Source organism: Canis aureus, chromosome 1 (genome assembly GCF_053574225.1).
Source record: "Canis aureus isolate CA01 chromosome 1, VMU_Caureus_v.1.0, whole genome shotgun sequence".
In the NCBI taxonomy this organism is placed as follows: domain Eukaryota; kingdom Metazoa; phylum Chordata; class Mammalia; order Carnivora; family Canidae; genus Canis; species Canis aureus.
In genome coordinates this window covers 40919886-40934998 of record NC_135611.1, presented here as the reverse complement: position 1 = coordinate 40934998, position 15113 = coordinate 40919886, and the positions used below count along the sequence as shown (strand labels likewise).

Genomic DNA, 15113 nt, shown 5'->3' with positions numbered 1-15113 from the left:
AAGTAAAATTTCATGTTGCACCTTACTTAGTTTAAATAAATTGATTAATCATTAGCAAAAACAAATATATAAACCACATAAGCAAAAGGTTGGTTCTGATAGGATAATGTAAAGGAGAAGCTTGCTGTGAGATAAAGTAGGCATCACCTATAGTTATTTTTCTCTTTGTCTCTCTAATAAAAAAAAATCTGAGTTTTGGACAATCTCATTTTTGTAAGTGTTATTCCATTCAGTGAACCAGTAGATACTCTTTACTGTTCATGGTGGTTAAAATTTGGTCTATAGGCTTTTTCCAAATATTCATTTCTTCAAAAATTGCAGATATTGGGAGTATCTGGGTGGCTCAGTTGGTTAAGGCTCTGCCTTTGGCTCAGGTCATGATCAACTCCCAGAGATCAGCCCTGCATTGGGCTCCTTGCTCAGCGGGGAGTCTGCTTCTCCCTCTCCCTCTGCCTCCTGCTCCCCTGTTTATGCTCTCTCTCTCTGTCAAATAAATAAAGTATTTTTTAAAAAACTGCTAGATGTTGTGCCAGATATTTCTGTGTCTGTTGTAGTTTTAGTTATGATATTCTTGAAAATTGGAGAGTCTTATAAATTTGCAGTGTTGGTATTCATTTGAGAAGAAAGCTGAGAGACTACTAGAAGAATAGGAAAATTTATTTTTGTCTCACATATAATCAACTAAGGGTATTTTGATACTATTTTTAGTGAACACTTTGTTTCTTTGATAAGCAGAATTTTTTCAGGTCATTTTTAAGATTGCCTTGAATTGACTTTATATTTCTTTTTTTAATTTTTTTTTAATTTTTATTTATTTATGATAGTCACACAGAGAGAGAGAGAGAGAGGCGGAGACATAGGCAGAGAGAGAAGCAGGCTCCATGCACCAGGAGCCCGATATGGGATTCGATCCTGGGTCTCCAGGATCGCGCCCTGGACCAAAGGCAGGCACTAAACCACTGCGCCACCCAGGGATCCCTATATTTCTTTTTGTTAGAAAATGTCAACTCATTGGATGCTAAGGAATTTTATCTGACTAGAAAGAAGTATTCATAACACACAACCTTCAAAAAAGACCTGGAGTGAATTCTGAGTTTCGGGACATTGAATCATGACCCTTACAAAAAAAGTAGAGAGAACACCCATATATCAGTAACAACCTGATTTAGATTTTTTTTTTTTTTTTTTTTTTTTTTTTAGTAGGAGGATAGGAAGAAAGATCTGGAGAGAGTCAGTTAAGGAAAAAAGGGAGAGAGGGAGAAGGCATAAGAGTTTTGTTTTTTTTTTTTAAAAGATATTATTTATTTACTCATGAGAGATAGAGAGAGGCAGAGACATAGGCAGTGGGAGTAGCAGGCTGCCCACAGGGAGCCAGATGCAGGACTTGATCCTAGGACCCTGGGATCACGACCTGAATCAAAGGCAGACGTTCAACCACTGAGCTACCCAGGTGTCCCGGCAGAAGAGTCTTGAGAGCCAGGCTCATCTAGATCCACTGTATACTGGCAGCACCTGGCCCCAGCTATACTCTTCTAACATTGTTTCCCAGACTATGTGTCACTATGGGGCATTTATAGCCTCAGGGCAGAAGCAGTCAGACAGTTCTGATAGGGATGAGTTGAAGATCAAGGAATGTGAGAGTGCTGAGGGTCAGGAACTAGACAAAGATAAGAAATCTTAGTAGTTCAAACAAAAACCTGGCAGTATTCATTTATTCAAAGATTGACTGAATATTTGCTATGTGCCAAACATGGTTCTAGGTGCTGGGGGTATATCAGTAAATAACAGAGCCATGCTTCCTGGCTGTGTAGCTTTTATTAAGATGGAATATTATCAGTGGTGATGACTCTGTGGAATCACTATTTAGGTCATGGGTTGTTTTTTTTTCCCCCTCTTCTTTGGACCTCACATGCTCAATCTTGAGTTACTTACAGACCTTAGTTTATATCTGTATTGCTTCATAACCAATTACTCCAAAACCTAATGGTTGAAACAACAAACATTTATCTCAATTTCTTTGGTCAGGTTGTGGACATGGCATAGCTGGGTGCATAGGATTCAGGGTCTGTCAAGCACTATAATCAAGGTATCAGTTGGGGCTGTAGTCATCTAAGGACTCAACTGAGGAAGGATCAGCTTCCAGGCTCCTTCCCATGGTTGTGGCAGGATTCAGCTCCTCTGGACTATTGGACTGAGGGCCTCAGTTCCTCACTGGCTGTTGGCCTGGAGCCTCCTATGTGAGCTTCTGCACAGGGCAGCTTAGAGAGGGCCAGCAAGAGGCAGTGAGTGACATGGAAGTCACAGTCTAATCTCAAAAATGACTTTCCGTTTTTGCATATTCAGTTTGTTACAAGCTCACATTCAAATGAAGGTAATTTCACAGGGGTATGGAAACAAGAGGGCAGAGGCTACTGAGAGCCATCTTAGAGGCTGTGATTGTATTTTGATGAAAGACCCTTCTTTTGTAGTATTTGTTTCTTCCTTACCCTTCATTCTCTTTGCTCATATTTCTGTATCTAAACCCTCTGGCAAGAGGGAGAAGTAGGATTTTGGCAGGGAGCCTGATGTGGGACTCGATCCCAGGACCCCGGGATCACGATCTGAGCCAAAGGCAGATGCTCAACCACTGAGCCACCCAGGTGTCCCCAGCATATGTATTTTGAATTTATAAAATGGTATTGTGATGTAGGTCTTGTTCTGTGTCTAAGGTTTTTTTCTTCTACTTTTGTAAGATTTATTCATTTATCCTAGAGAGGGTGGGGAGGGGCAAAGGGGAGAGGATCCCAAGGACTCCCCACTGAGCGCAGAGCCCTATGCTGGGCTCAGCCCCATGACCCCCAGATCACCATCTGAGCTGAAACCAAGGGGCGGATGCGCAATAGACTGAGCCACCCAGGTGCCCCTCTGTGGTAAATCTTGATCAGAGAGAGTGTGTGTGTGCTTTGAAACACTGTTAGCTTTTATTTTGGATTTCCACATCTATGTTCATAAGCAAAATGGACTTTATATTGTTCTTACTCAATTTTGAAATGGAGATGAGCCTAGCCTCTTAAAAAGAGTTGGTCAGTTTTTCCCTTGTTTTCTCAGTCAACTTTTATGTGATTAGAATTACTTTCTGTTTAGAAGGTAGGGAACACCTTGGGCAGCCCAGGTGGCTCAGCAGTTTAGCTCCGCCTTTGGCCCAGTGTGTGATCCTGGAGACCCAGGATCAAGTCACATGTTGGGCTCCCTGCATGGAACCTGCTTCTCCCTCTGCCTGTGTCTCTGCCTCTTTCTCTCTCTCTCTCTGTCTCTCATGAATAAATAAATAAAATCTTAAAAAAAAAAGGAAAGAAAAACCTCCATATAAAAAATACTTTGGACCTGAAGCTTTTTATAGGTAGAGGTCTTTCATTAAGACTTCATTTTCTAGGAAATAAGAGAAGAAAATTTTTTAAAGGACAAAAGAATTTCATTTTCTTTCAGATCTCTTTAGCTCTTCTTCATTTTTGTATTTTGTTTATTGTATATTCTTTTTTCTTTTCCTTTATCAGTTTTGCCAAGATTTGTTTCTCAATTTTTATTTTTTTTTTATTTTTTATTTTTTTAATTTATTTATGATAGTCACAGAGAGAGAGAGAGAGAGAGAGAGGCAGAGACACAGGCAGAGGGAGAAGCAGGCTCCATGCACCGGGAGCCCGACGTGGGATTCGATCCCGGGTCTCCAGGATCGCGCCCTGGGCCAAAGGCAGGCGCTAAACCGCTGCGCCACCCAGGGATCCCTGTTTCTCAATTTTTAAATGACCCATAGTTTTATTTTTTTTAAGTTTTTTTCAGTGCTTTTGGGTTTTCTCTTTTCTTTTTTATTTTTTTGAATAAGATTTTGTTTGTAAATAATCTTCACACCCAACATGGGGCTTGAACTCACAACCCTGAGATACAGTCAAATGGTTCACCAACTGAACCATCCAGGTGCCCTTTCATTTTAATTTAAATTCGGCCCTTTATTTTCTTTCTTACATTTTTCAGTCTGTTAGCCTTCTTCTAGCTTCCCAAATTGACAGCGTAGCTCAGTTATGTTCACTCTTTCTTGTGGTGGGGTGTGGTGAGTCTCTGTAGTCATTCAACCATCATCATTTCCTGATGTCCCAATTGCGTGCTTGTCCCAGTCCTGGTATAAGGGATTCTAATCCTGGGAACTGATTTTCCTAAGAACTGTCTTTTTTTTTTTTTTTTTTTTTTTTTTGAAGATTTTATTTATTTATTCATGAGAGAGAGAGAGAAAGAAGCAGGCTCCATGCAGGGAGCCTGAGGTGGGACTTGATCCCAGGACTCCAGGATCACGCCCTAGGCTGAAGGCAGGTGCTAAACTGCGGAGCCACCCAGGAATCCCCAGAACTGTCTTTTTCAGTTGTTCCCACCTAGCCTAACCTGAGTGGAAGAGTGGCAGCAGGGGACCACTCACAAGAACTGGCCTGTTGACCTCTATTTTTATTAGCTCCCCCACTGTGTCCAGGCTAGGGTTTGCTGTGATGTACCCTGCTGTCTCCATCAGGGACTATGCTTGCACTGCTGCTTCACTGTCCTACAGTGGCAAGTGTGGGTGGGGTGAGCAAGGATGGGCCAGTCCAATAGACCTCAGAAAGGGCACAATTAGCAAACTAACCTGGCCCTGTTCCCCTCTGAGCTGCCTTGTACTTTTTCACATACCAGGATCCCAATCACCATCTGTTATTTCAGTGTTTTCCTGAATTTTATATCCAGTTCGAGGATCCATCAACCTTAAATGAAGTAACTGTGGCTCTTCTAGGCTGGGTTTTTGGGAAGGGGGCCAGTCGCTGTCTTGGCTTCCTGGCTTGCTTTGTACTTAGGAATTGAACCTGATACTGAGATTCAAGTCGTTTGGGTTTAAAGATCATAATAAATATACATGATACATATTAATCAAACCTAACTGGGTAGAGGTGCAGCAGTTGTACCTTTAGCTGGATAGAGAATGAAAACTGCCAAAGAACGGAAGACTGGCAGAGAATGGAAGCCTGAGGCCCTTGGTGTGATTTTGACATCTCTTGCTTTTCCATCAAGGTTGTGATCCTATCTTCCTCTAATCTCTGTCCTTAGGAGTACAGTACACTCCCTTTTCTGCTCTGGTATAGATAGCAGTGCTGCTTTGTAACTCTTCTGCTCACCAACATTTCCCATTAATCTTGCTTTATACAATCCTCTAATACTGGGCTGTGTGAATATGATTACCTTCCCTTGTCTATTTGGTAGAAAATCTTTTTGGTCCTGTGTGTAACACATAGTGTTAGATATTTCTGCGTGGCCTGCCATCATTCCTTGCTCTGTACGAGCTGAACAGTCTACATTAAATTAAACTCAAGAAGTTTCCTTGACATGCTTTTTTAAACTTTTATTTATTCATTCATGAGAGACACAGAGAGGCAGACACAGGCAGAGGGAGAAGCATGCTCCATGCAGGGAGCCTTGTTGTGGGGGACTCGATCCGGAACTCCAGGATCATGCCCTGAGCCAAGGGCAGGGGCAAACACTCAACCGCTCAGCCACCCAGGCATCCCTCCTTAGCATGCTTTTTCACAGAAAACCCCATTCCTGAATAAAGAATTTAAATAATAAAGAACATAAGAGACATAGTGGTCTCTATCAGACTTAACTCTGTTGCATCACTTGACCTTAACCATAGGTGAGGTGGGGAAGGGAGGTGCCAAAAGCCATAGTTTTAGGAAACTCTTCTGGCTAGGTTAAATTAAAGGCAGATAGAGAGGTCCCCACCTTGAAGATATCTCTGTTCATCTATGAAATATATTTATTTGAATATCCCACTGACACAGAAAAGGAGTCAGAAAAAATGATCTTATTTCCTTCATACATCTGTCCTCAGCTTTCCTATGATCTTTCACAACTCCTTCATTTTTTTTCTAATTCCACAGCTTTGAAACTTCATTCATTTTAAATCTGAGCATATCTTTCACCGTGTGTTTCAAATTTCTTTTTATACTACTTTGTTTTGTTTTAAAGATTTTATTTATTTATTTGAGAGAGAGAGAGCACAAGTGGGGTGGAGGGGCAGAGGGAGAGGGAAAAGTAGGCTCCCCGCTGAGCAGGGAGCCTACATGAGGCTCAATCCCAGGACCCTGGGATCATGACCTGAGCTGAAGTCAGATGCTTAACTGACTGAGCCACCCAGACGCCCCAGATTTTTTTTTATTTTGAAAGCCACAAACTCTAACTTATTGCCCTCTCAAAAGTATGCAGATCTTTCAGATTTTCAACTACCTCTTGCGATATATTGTTAATAAATAATGGTAATTGTCAACATCAACAAAGCCAACACTTTTCAAGTGCCTACTTTTTTTTTTTTAAGATTTTGTTTTTATTTATTCATGAGAGAGAGTGAGGCAGAGACACAGAGGGAGAAGAAGCAGGCTCCATGCAGGGATGTGGGACTTGATCCTGGGACTCCTGAGATCATACTCTAAGGTGAAGGCAGACACTCAACCAGTGAGCCACCCAGGTGTCCCAAGTGCTTACTTCTGATGCTTTGTATCCTCATTCATATATTCATATCCTACTAATACAGAGATTGTGCTTGGTTCTCAAATATAGAAAGTTCCAGAAAAGATGCAATTAGCGTTTATTGACATGCTATTATTATTTACCAAGTAGTATGCTAGATACTTTAAGTAGTCATTTATTCCTTACAGTGCAAGTCTTGGAAGTAGTACTGTCTCCGTTTTACGTATTTAAAAAGTGAAGCGTAGAAAAGTTAAGGGACTTGACCACAGTGGCAGAATTAGAATTCTAACCAAGAATTTTCTAACTTCAAAACATATACTTTCTGCTTTTCCACGCTACCTTCCAATAACTATACCTGACATTGTGCATTTGTTCACAGATGTTCAGTAAGACTTGTGTGTCATGCACCGAGGATACAATCTCACATCTTTCAGATGTAAATCCTGCTCTCCTAGAGATAAGACACATATATGAGTAACTGTAATTCAGAGTAGACAGCTGTCTTGAGTAAAAGGCCCTGGTAAAGTGCCAGGGGACTTTAGAAGGAGGAGAGTTTATTTCAAACTGAAAAGTTCAGAGGCTAGACATGCTGGGAGGACTGCCCTCTGAGCTGGACTTTGACGCATCAGTGGGGCTTGCCTGTGTGAACCAAGAAATTTCTTTGAAGGAGAAAGAGCATGAGCAAATATAGAGATGGAAAGTACACTGTACATGATGGTGAGCTTCTTGAAGGAGCCCTGGAAAGTATACTTTAGAAAAACTCTTTGTATACTTATTTTCAGGAGACATATAATATGAAAATGTTTCTTTCTTTTTCTTTTTTTTTTTAAGCTTACAGTTGAGCATGAGTCTTCTTATGATCAGTGAGAACGTAAAATTGGCCCGTGAGTATGCACTACTGGGAAACTATGACTCTGCAATGGTATATTATCAGGGAGTTCTTGACCAGATGAACAAGTATCTGTATTCAGTCAAAGACACCTATCTCCAGCAGAAATGGCAACAGGTGAGAATTATGGCTGCTGTGTGTCTTAATGGTTTAAAGATTCAGAAGACTTAAAGAGATTGTTGGTACTTTTTGAAGTTACACATGAAGAGTATATGGTTTGTTACATGGATTTGTATATAATGTTACTTGAAATTTGATTTATTATATTAGTAATAGTTCATATTCACCATCATCAATATTGTGAGTTCTACTCAGTTACAGTTTTTGAAATCTAATAGATTAAAAAAAGTAATGGTTTTGACTTTTTTTTTAAGATTTTATTTATTCATGAGACAGAGAGACAGAGAGAGAAAGAGAGAGGTAGAGACACAGGCAGAGGGAGAAGCAGGCTCCATGCAGGGAGCCCGATGTGGGACTCGATCCCAGGACTCTGGGATCATGCCCTGAGCCGAAACCAGAGGCTTAACTGCTGCGCCACGCAGGCGTTCCTTGACGTTTTTTCTAATCCCATTTTTTACCTGGTATAATTAGGATTGACTTTATTAAGCCATTGTTGAAACTGCAGATGACACCTGAATCTCTCATGGCTATAATATATTCTCTGCAGAATATTCTAAAGAAGACTATATTTGAATTCCATTTGAGGAATGTTAGTCTCTGAGGACCAATAGGAATTTACAGATGGAAAGTGTAGAAGTTGTAAGTTCCTTTGAAGGTGGCATTTCTTTCTTTCTTTTTTTTTTTAATAACTAAGCAGTTTATTTTTTTTAAGATTTTATTTTATTTATTCATAGAGACAGAGAGAGAGAGAGAGAGAGAGAGAGGCAGAGACACAGGCAGAGGGAGAAGCAGGCACCACACAGAGAGCCTGATGTGGGACTCAATCCCGGGTCTCCAGGATCACGCCCTGGGCTGCAGGCGGCGCTAAACCGCTGTGCCGCCGGGGCTGCCCTGAAGGTGGCATTTCTAACAAGGGTCAGCTACATCAAAGAGGAAGGAATTACTACAGGATTTAATAGTCTTTTTGAACGGGTCTTCTCAGTAGAATGTTATCCCTCAGATTCTTGTAAACTACTTTTTTGATAGTATTCCATTTTTGTACTTAATTTCTTTAAAATGGAGAAATATCCTACCTCTTTGAACTTAAAACTTTTTCCCTAAATCTGCTTCTGCATATCCCTTACATTACCATAAGAGGAAAATATTTTATTTCATAAAGAGTCTTAAGTTTGTCACTGAAAGACTTATGTTCATAGGCTGGAGATGTTTTTTTTTTTTTCTAAGTAGACTTCACAGCCAGCATGGAGCCCAAGGTGGGGATTGAACTCACAACCCTGACATCAAGACCTGAGCTGAGATCAAGAGTTGGACACTTAACCAACTGAGCCACTCAGGTGCCCTTGTAGACTAGAGACTTTTATCTTAAAAGTCTAAGCTTTTTTTTTTTTTTTTTTTAAGATTTTATTTATTTATTCATGAGAAACAGAGAGAGAGAGGCACAGACAAAGGCAGAAGAAGGCTCCATGCAAGAAGTCTGATGTGGAACTTGATCCCAGGTTTCCAGGATCACACCCTGGGCTGAAGGCGGCGCTAAACCGCTGAGCCACCTGAGCTGCCCTAGATTTTTTATTTGAGTAAGGGGCAGGGGAGAGAGGGACAGAGGGAGAGAGGATCTTAAGCAGACTCCCTGCTGAGCACAGAGTCTGTGCTCCCACAGAGTGGGGCTCTATCTCACAGCCCTGAGATCATGACCTGAGCCAAAATCAAAAGCCTGACGCTCAAGAACCTGACATTCAACTAAGCCACTTAGGTGCTCCTATTTATTTATTTTTAAGGAGAGAGAACACATATGAGCTGGGGGAGGGACTTTGGGAGAGGGGAAGCAAATTCCTTGCTGAGCACAGAGCCCAAAACAAGGCGCGATCCCACAGCCAATCCCACAATCATGTGATTGTGACCCGAGCCAAAATCAAAAGTAGGACACTTATAACCAACTGAGCCATCCAGGCGCCCTGGTTACAGATATTTAAAGAGCCATATTCTCCCTTTAAAACCAGGTTTGGCAGGAAATAAATGTGGAAGCTAAACATGTTAAAGATATCATGAAAACACTGGAGAGCTTTAAACTAGACAACACTCCACTGAAAGCTGCACAGCATGAGCTTCCAGCTTCTGAGGGGGAAGTCTGGTCCTTGCCTGTACCTGTTGAACGAAGGTAAGTGGAGACCTTTTAAGAAACAAATTAGCCCAGGAAACTAATAGCATTGGCTATATCTAGGGAAGCTGGGTAGCCAAGAGACAGGAACGGGAGAGGATTTTTTTACTGAATGCCTTTTAGAACTCTTATGTTGTGTATCATGTAACTATGACCTGTATCGATAAATTAAACTTAGGAAATATGCCAAAAATGCTTTTGTGAATGAGCTTATAGTAACGGAGACAACATTATCTTATGGAAATAACTGGGAATTGAAATATCTGGCTCTCATTCTATCTTTGCCATGCTTCTGTAGCTTTGGAAAAAACCTATAACCTTTCTAGGCTTCAGATTTTTCTTAGGTAAAGTGAAGGAGTTACATCAAAACACTGGTTCTCAAACAGCTATCACAGAATACTGCTATTCATGAAAATTATTAAAATGAAAAATAATGTGGCTTTTTAATTCACAGGATAAAAAGGATAAAATGTTCTCTATTTTAGGTTTTTTTTGGCATTTTCCCCCAAGCTTTCTATTCTTGGAGCTGGCATATGTACAGTTAGTGAAAGTGATATTTACTGAAATGGTCTGCATAGCCAGTCATGCTTAGTTTCACTCCATTTTTTTTAAGATTTTATTTATGTATTCATGAGAGACACAGAGAGAGGGAGAGACATAGGCAGAGGGAGAAGCAGGTTCCCTGCAGGGAGCCTGATGTGGGACTCGATCCCAGGACCCTGGGATTACAATCTGAGCCAAAGGCAGACGCTCAACCACTGAGCAACCCAGGTGTCCCTCACTATATATATTTTTATCTGACAAGTGTGTGATGGATGTCACTAGTCTCTTCCACTCACATAATAGATTTCCTCGTTTGTATTGTAGGCTTAAACATGTGAGTGTATAATAGCATTCTATAAAAAACCCTGACTTTTAGGTTCTTTGCCTCCTAATCAGTTTGAGAACCTTGCATTAAGGAAGACATTGCTCAGGTGTTTTTCAATTTCACATTGTTATTTATAACTCTCAATTCTTTTTTTTTTTTTTTTTTTTTAAAGATTTTATCTATTTATTCATGAGAGACTCAGAGAGAGAAAGGCAGAGATACAGGCAGAGGGAGAAGCAGGCTCCATGCAGGGAGCCTGACGTGGGACTTAATCCCAGGTCTCCAAGATCAGGCCCTGGACTGAAGGCAGCGCTAAACTGCGAAGCCACCCGGGCTGCCCCATAACTCTAAATTCTTAATTGTATTTTATGATGGGTACTAGATGCTGAGTGCTCATATGTCTTAAGCATTATTAGAGGCTACACATGTTATTTCATTTATTCACAGTTAGCCTTTCAAATAAGTCTTATTTGCTTTATATTTCAGATAAGATAGCTTGAGGTATAGTGAAGTTAGGTAACTTTTTCCCCATTATCACAAAGCTAATAATTGGTGGAGCTGGAATTTGAAAACAGGTATATTTGAAAGCTGGCATTCCCTGCCATACTAGTTATTCTCAAATTCCAGTATACCTACTAAAGGTCTCTTTTGGCACTCATTAGAATGTGAATTCTGGGTTTTCACTCCCAGAGAGTCTGATATAATGCAGGCATACCTAGGAAATACTGCAGGTTCGGTTCCAGACCATAACCATAAAGGGAATATTATACCAAAATTGAGTCAAATAAATGTTTTGGTTTCCCAGTGCATATAAAAGTTGGGTTTGTACTATACTGTAATCTGTTAAGTGTGCAGTAGTATTTTGTCTTGGAAAAACAATACACATACCCTAATTGAAAAATACTTTATTTCTAAAAAATGTTAACCGTCATTGGAGCTCCCAGCAAGTTATAATCTCTGATCACAGATCACCTAAACAAATATAATAATAATAAAACGTTTAAAATATTCCAAGAATCACCAAAGTATGACTCAGAAACAGAAAATGAAAAAAACAAACAAACAAAAAAAAAGAAACAGAAAATGAGCCAATGCTATTGGAAAAATGGCACTTATAAGACTTGTTCAACATGAGGTTGCCACAAATCTTCAACAAACAAAACAATATCTTCAAAGCACAATAAATTAAAGCACAGTAAAACAAGGTATGCCTATAGATAGCAGGTGGAGCTCAGGAATCTGCCAGTGATTCTGATACTGGTGGTCCATGGATCATGCTTTGATAAGTATTGTGCCAAAGTGTTCCCTCTCCACTTTAAGATCAACTACTGGGTATTGATTGCTTTCTAGCCACCTTCTTCTTGTCTTCAGTTCTAAAGTACTAATGTTGAATATTTACGAAATTTTTCCTTTGCTTATAAACATTTTTATAAATACTGTATTTTCTGTTATATTTTAGAATTCACTAAAAAAAAGTACAGCAGTAGGCTCATTAAAGAAAAATAAGAAAATGCATGAAAGGAAGGGCAAATCATACAGACATTCCAGTGCAACTTCTAATCTTTTTATTTTCACAGTTATACTGTATTCACAATATGTAAATTTGTACCCTGTTTCTAAAAAAAAGAATCCTAATAATAGACAACAATCATTAGATATTTACTGTATGCTGGGTACTGTGTTCATTGTTTTATGTATATTCTCAAAACAGTCTCAGAAGGTAGGTACTAATTTTTTAGCCCCAGTTTCTGATGAGGACACCAGATAGGTTAATTGGTTCTTCATACTGTAAGCATTGATGATTCACAAGCCACGTTAGACCTTTTTCTCTGGTGCTTTTAAAGGGTTGTGTATAACCAAATAGTTAACCATGCTCTCACTGGTTGTTTTCCCCTTTTTGTTATTATAAAGTGAGTATTTGTAAGTGAATCATCTTCTACATTTATGATTACTTTTTTCTTAATTTAGTAAAACAAATAATAGATGAGTCAAGTTGTATGTTTTTATTTTTTCTTCTCTATAAATATGTTTTACTCCTTTTTACTCTTTTCTTTCCTCATTCTGGAGAACCATCATTTGGTCCTTGTGTTACCAGTCTCTTCCTCCTGCTGTAACTAAATATACCAGATCTGGTGGCTTAAACACCAGAAATTTATGTCTTTATTTCTCACAGTTCTGGAGACCAGAAAGTCCAGGATCAAGGTGCTAGCTAGTTTGGCTCCTGAGGACTCTTCTCAAGCAGACAGCTGCCTTCTTTCTGTCTTTTCATGGCAGAGGGAATGAGCAAGCTCTCTGGTATGTCTCACAGGGCACATCCTCAGATCAAGGCCTTATTTAACTTTATTTAATTAATTAATTCATTTATGAGTAGGCTCCATGCCCAACATGGGGCTTGAAGTCCCCACCCTGAGATCAAGAGTCACATGCTTTACTGACTGAGCCAGCCAGGCATCCCTAACTTTAGTTACTCCCTTACTCTAGATGATCTCACTAGGGATGAGATTTAATGTGAATTTGGGGGGACACAAACATTGAATCCATAACAGCCCTGTAACTCCTCTCTCACTTATTGGGGTAAGAACTTTTCAATGAATACATGTACACAGTGACAATTTAGTTCATTTCATTAGATGAACCTCTTCATCTAGAAATTCTATGACGAGGAGTCCTAGTTTCCCTTCTGATTGCTTCTTGCTTTCTTCAATATCTTTTTTTGTCCCTGATCTTAAATGCCTTGGATGGATCACATTATTATTATTATTATTATTCTCCTCCTCTTTGACTTTATTAGTTGCATCTTTGTTTCTTCCTGTAGTTTATTTTATTATTTGCTCCCTCAAGTAAATATCCCTCAAAACTTTTTATTTTTTGTTAATCTTCATTTGTACTCGTGTTTAAGAGAGCTCTTTCTTTCTTTCTTTCTTTCTTTCTTTCTTTCTTTCTTTCTTTCTTTCTTTTTTTAAGATTTTATTTATTTATTCATGAGAGAGACAGAGAGAGAGAGAGGCAGAGACACAGGCAGAGGGAGAAGCAGGCTCCATGCAGGGAGTCCGACATGGGACTCGATCCCGGGTCTCCAGGATCACATCCTGGGGCAAAGGCAGGCGCTAAACCACTGAGCCACCCGGGTTGCCCGAGCTTATTCTTTCTTGAACCTTGGTGGTGAGTTCAGCCTTGTCATCAGTTAGATTTTAGTTCCATTTAAAGAACAGATTGAGCTGATCCAGTGTTCTCTTTTATGGTTGTGCAGAGAAATGCTTGTACAAGGAGGTTCACTGGGCCTTTTAGAATATCAAAGTGTTCATCATATCCTTCAACAGCATGTGCAGACTGGTTCTGCACTATCTCTAGAACCTGAGTTCTCATGACTCTCTTCTTCCTCAAGCAAGTCAAACACACAGACACTTTAGTTCTTTGTACTTGCCTTTCTTTCAGCTCAGATGTCTGATAACTTGTTCTCTCATTTCCTTCAGGTCTCAGCTTAAATGTTACTTCGGAGAGAGTGGTCAGCTGTCTCTGACCACTCTCCCTGAAATACCGCCCCCTAATCAAAGCCCCTGCCATTCTTTATTTTTCTAGACTGCACTTCGCATCATCTGATGTACTGTTTATGTTTTCATTGAAGCCCCCTCTCCATACACACATATACACACACGGATATAAGTCTGTAAGAGTAAAGGTTTTCTTAAGCTTAGTTGAAATATTTTAATCCTAATGTGTAATCAATAGTAATAGTTCAGTAAATTAGTTTTTGGAGAAATGAATAGCTAGTAGTAAAAAGTGGATGAAAAGTGGCATATTTTACAGGTAACTGCCATCTAGTCATTAAAAGCCATTTATGAGGTGATGATACAGGAAATGCCTTATGAAATGAGTAGAGAAAAATATGAATGCATGTGTACATAACAATTCCAGTTCTGTTTTTTTTTTTTTTTTTAAGATTTTATTTATTTATTCATGAGCGGCACAGAGAGCGAGGCAGAAACACAGGCAGAGGGAGAAGCAGGCTCCATGCAGAAAGCCCGATGTGAGACTCGATCCTGGGACTCCAGGATCATGCCCTGGGCCGAAGGCAGGCATCAAACTGCTGAGCCACCCAGGGATCCTCTCTAGTTCTGTTTAAATGAAAAGCAACTATAAGAAAATAGACTAATATGTTAGGTGGTTAATGCTGGGTAATGGAGTTACAGGTGACTTATTTTTTATACTTGATTATATCTCAGTGTCAGGAATCCCTGGATGGCTCAGTGGTTTAGCACCTGCCTTTAGCCCAGGACATGATCCTGGAGTCTCAGGATCGAGTCCCACATTGGGCTCCCTGCATGGAGCCTGCTTCTCTCTCTCTCTGTCTTTCATAAATAAATTTTTTTAAAAAAAGGATTATATCTCAGTGTCTATTTTATATTATGTTTCTAGTAAGAGGAGAATAAATAAATAAATTAATTAATTAATTTAAGGTAATATCTCCACTTGGCTCTCCCAAGTGTCTAAATCCAAAATCGAACCCCTATCATTCCTTTCCACATTGGTTTGATTTTATCATCCTGCCAAATCCTCATTCTCAA

General features: G+C 39.7%; 1 protein-coding gene across 2 annotated transcripts in view; it reads left to right on the top strand.

Annotated features, from left to right (window-relative positions):
• The window catches only part of KATNA1 (katanin catalytic subunit A1), a 47007-nt gene that overhangs the window by 3344 nt on the left and 28550 nt on the right, over positions 1 to 15113 (top strand). The window contains exons 2-3 of one of the 2 annotated variants that reach the window (XM_077896477.1): positions 7348 to 7522; positions 9523 to 9680. In XM_077896477.1, the coding sequence (XP_077752603.1) occupies positions 7361 to 7522; positions 9523 to 9680 (320 nt within the window). In that variant the 5' untranslated portion in view covers positions 7348 to 7360. Of the gene's footprint in view, positions 1 to 7347; positions 7523 to 9522; positions 9681 to 15113 lie in introns of those variants that run through there. The other variant, XM_077896478.1, reaches the window with a different exon arrangement.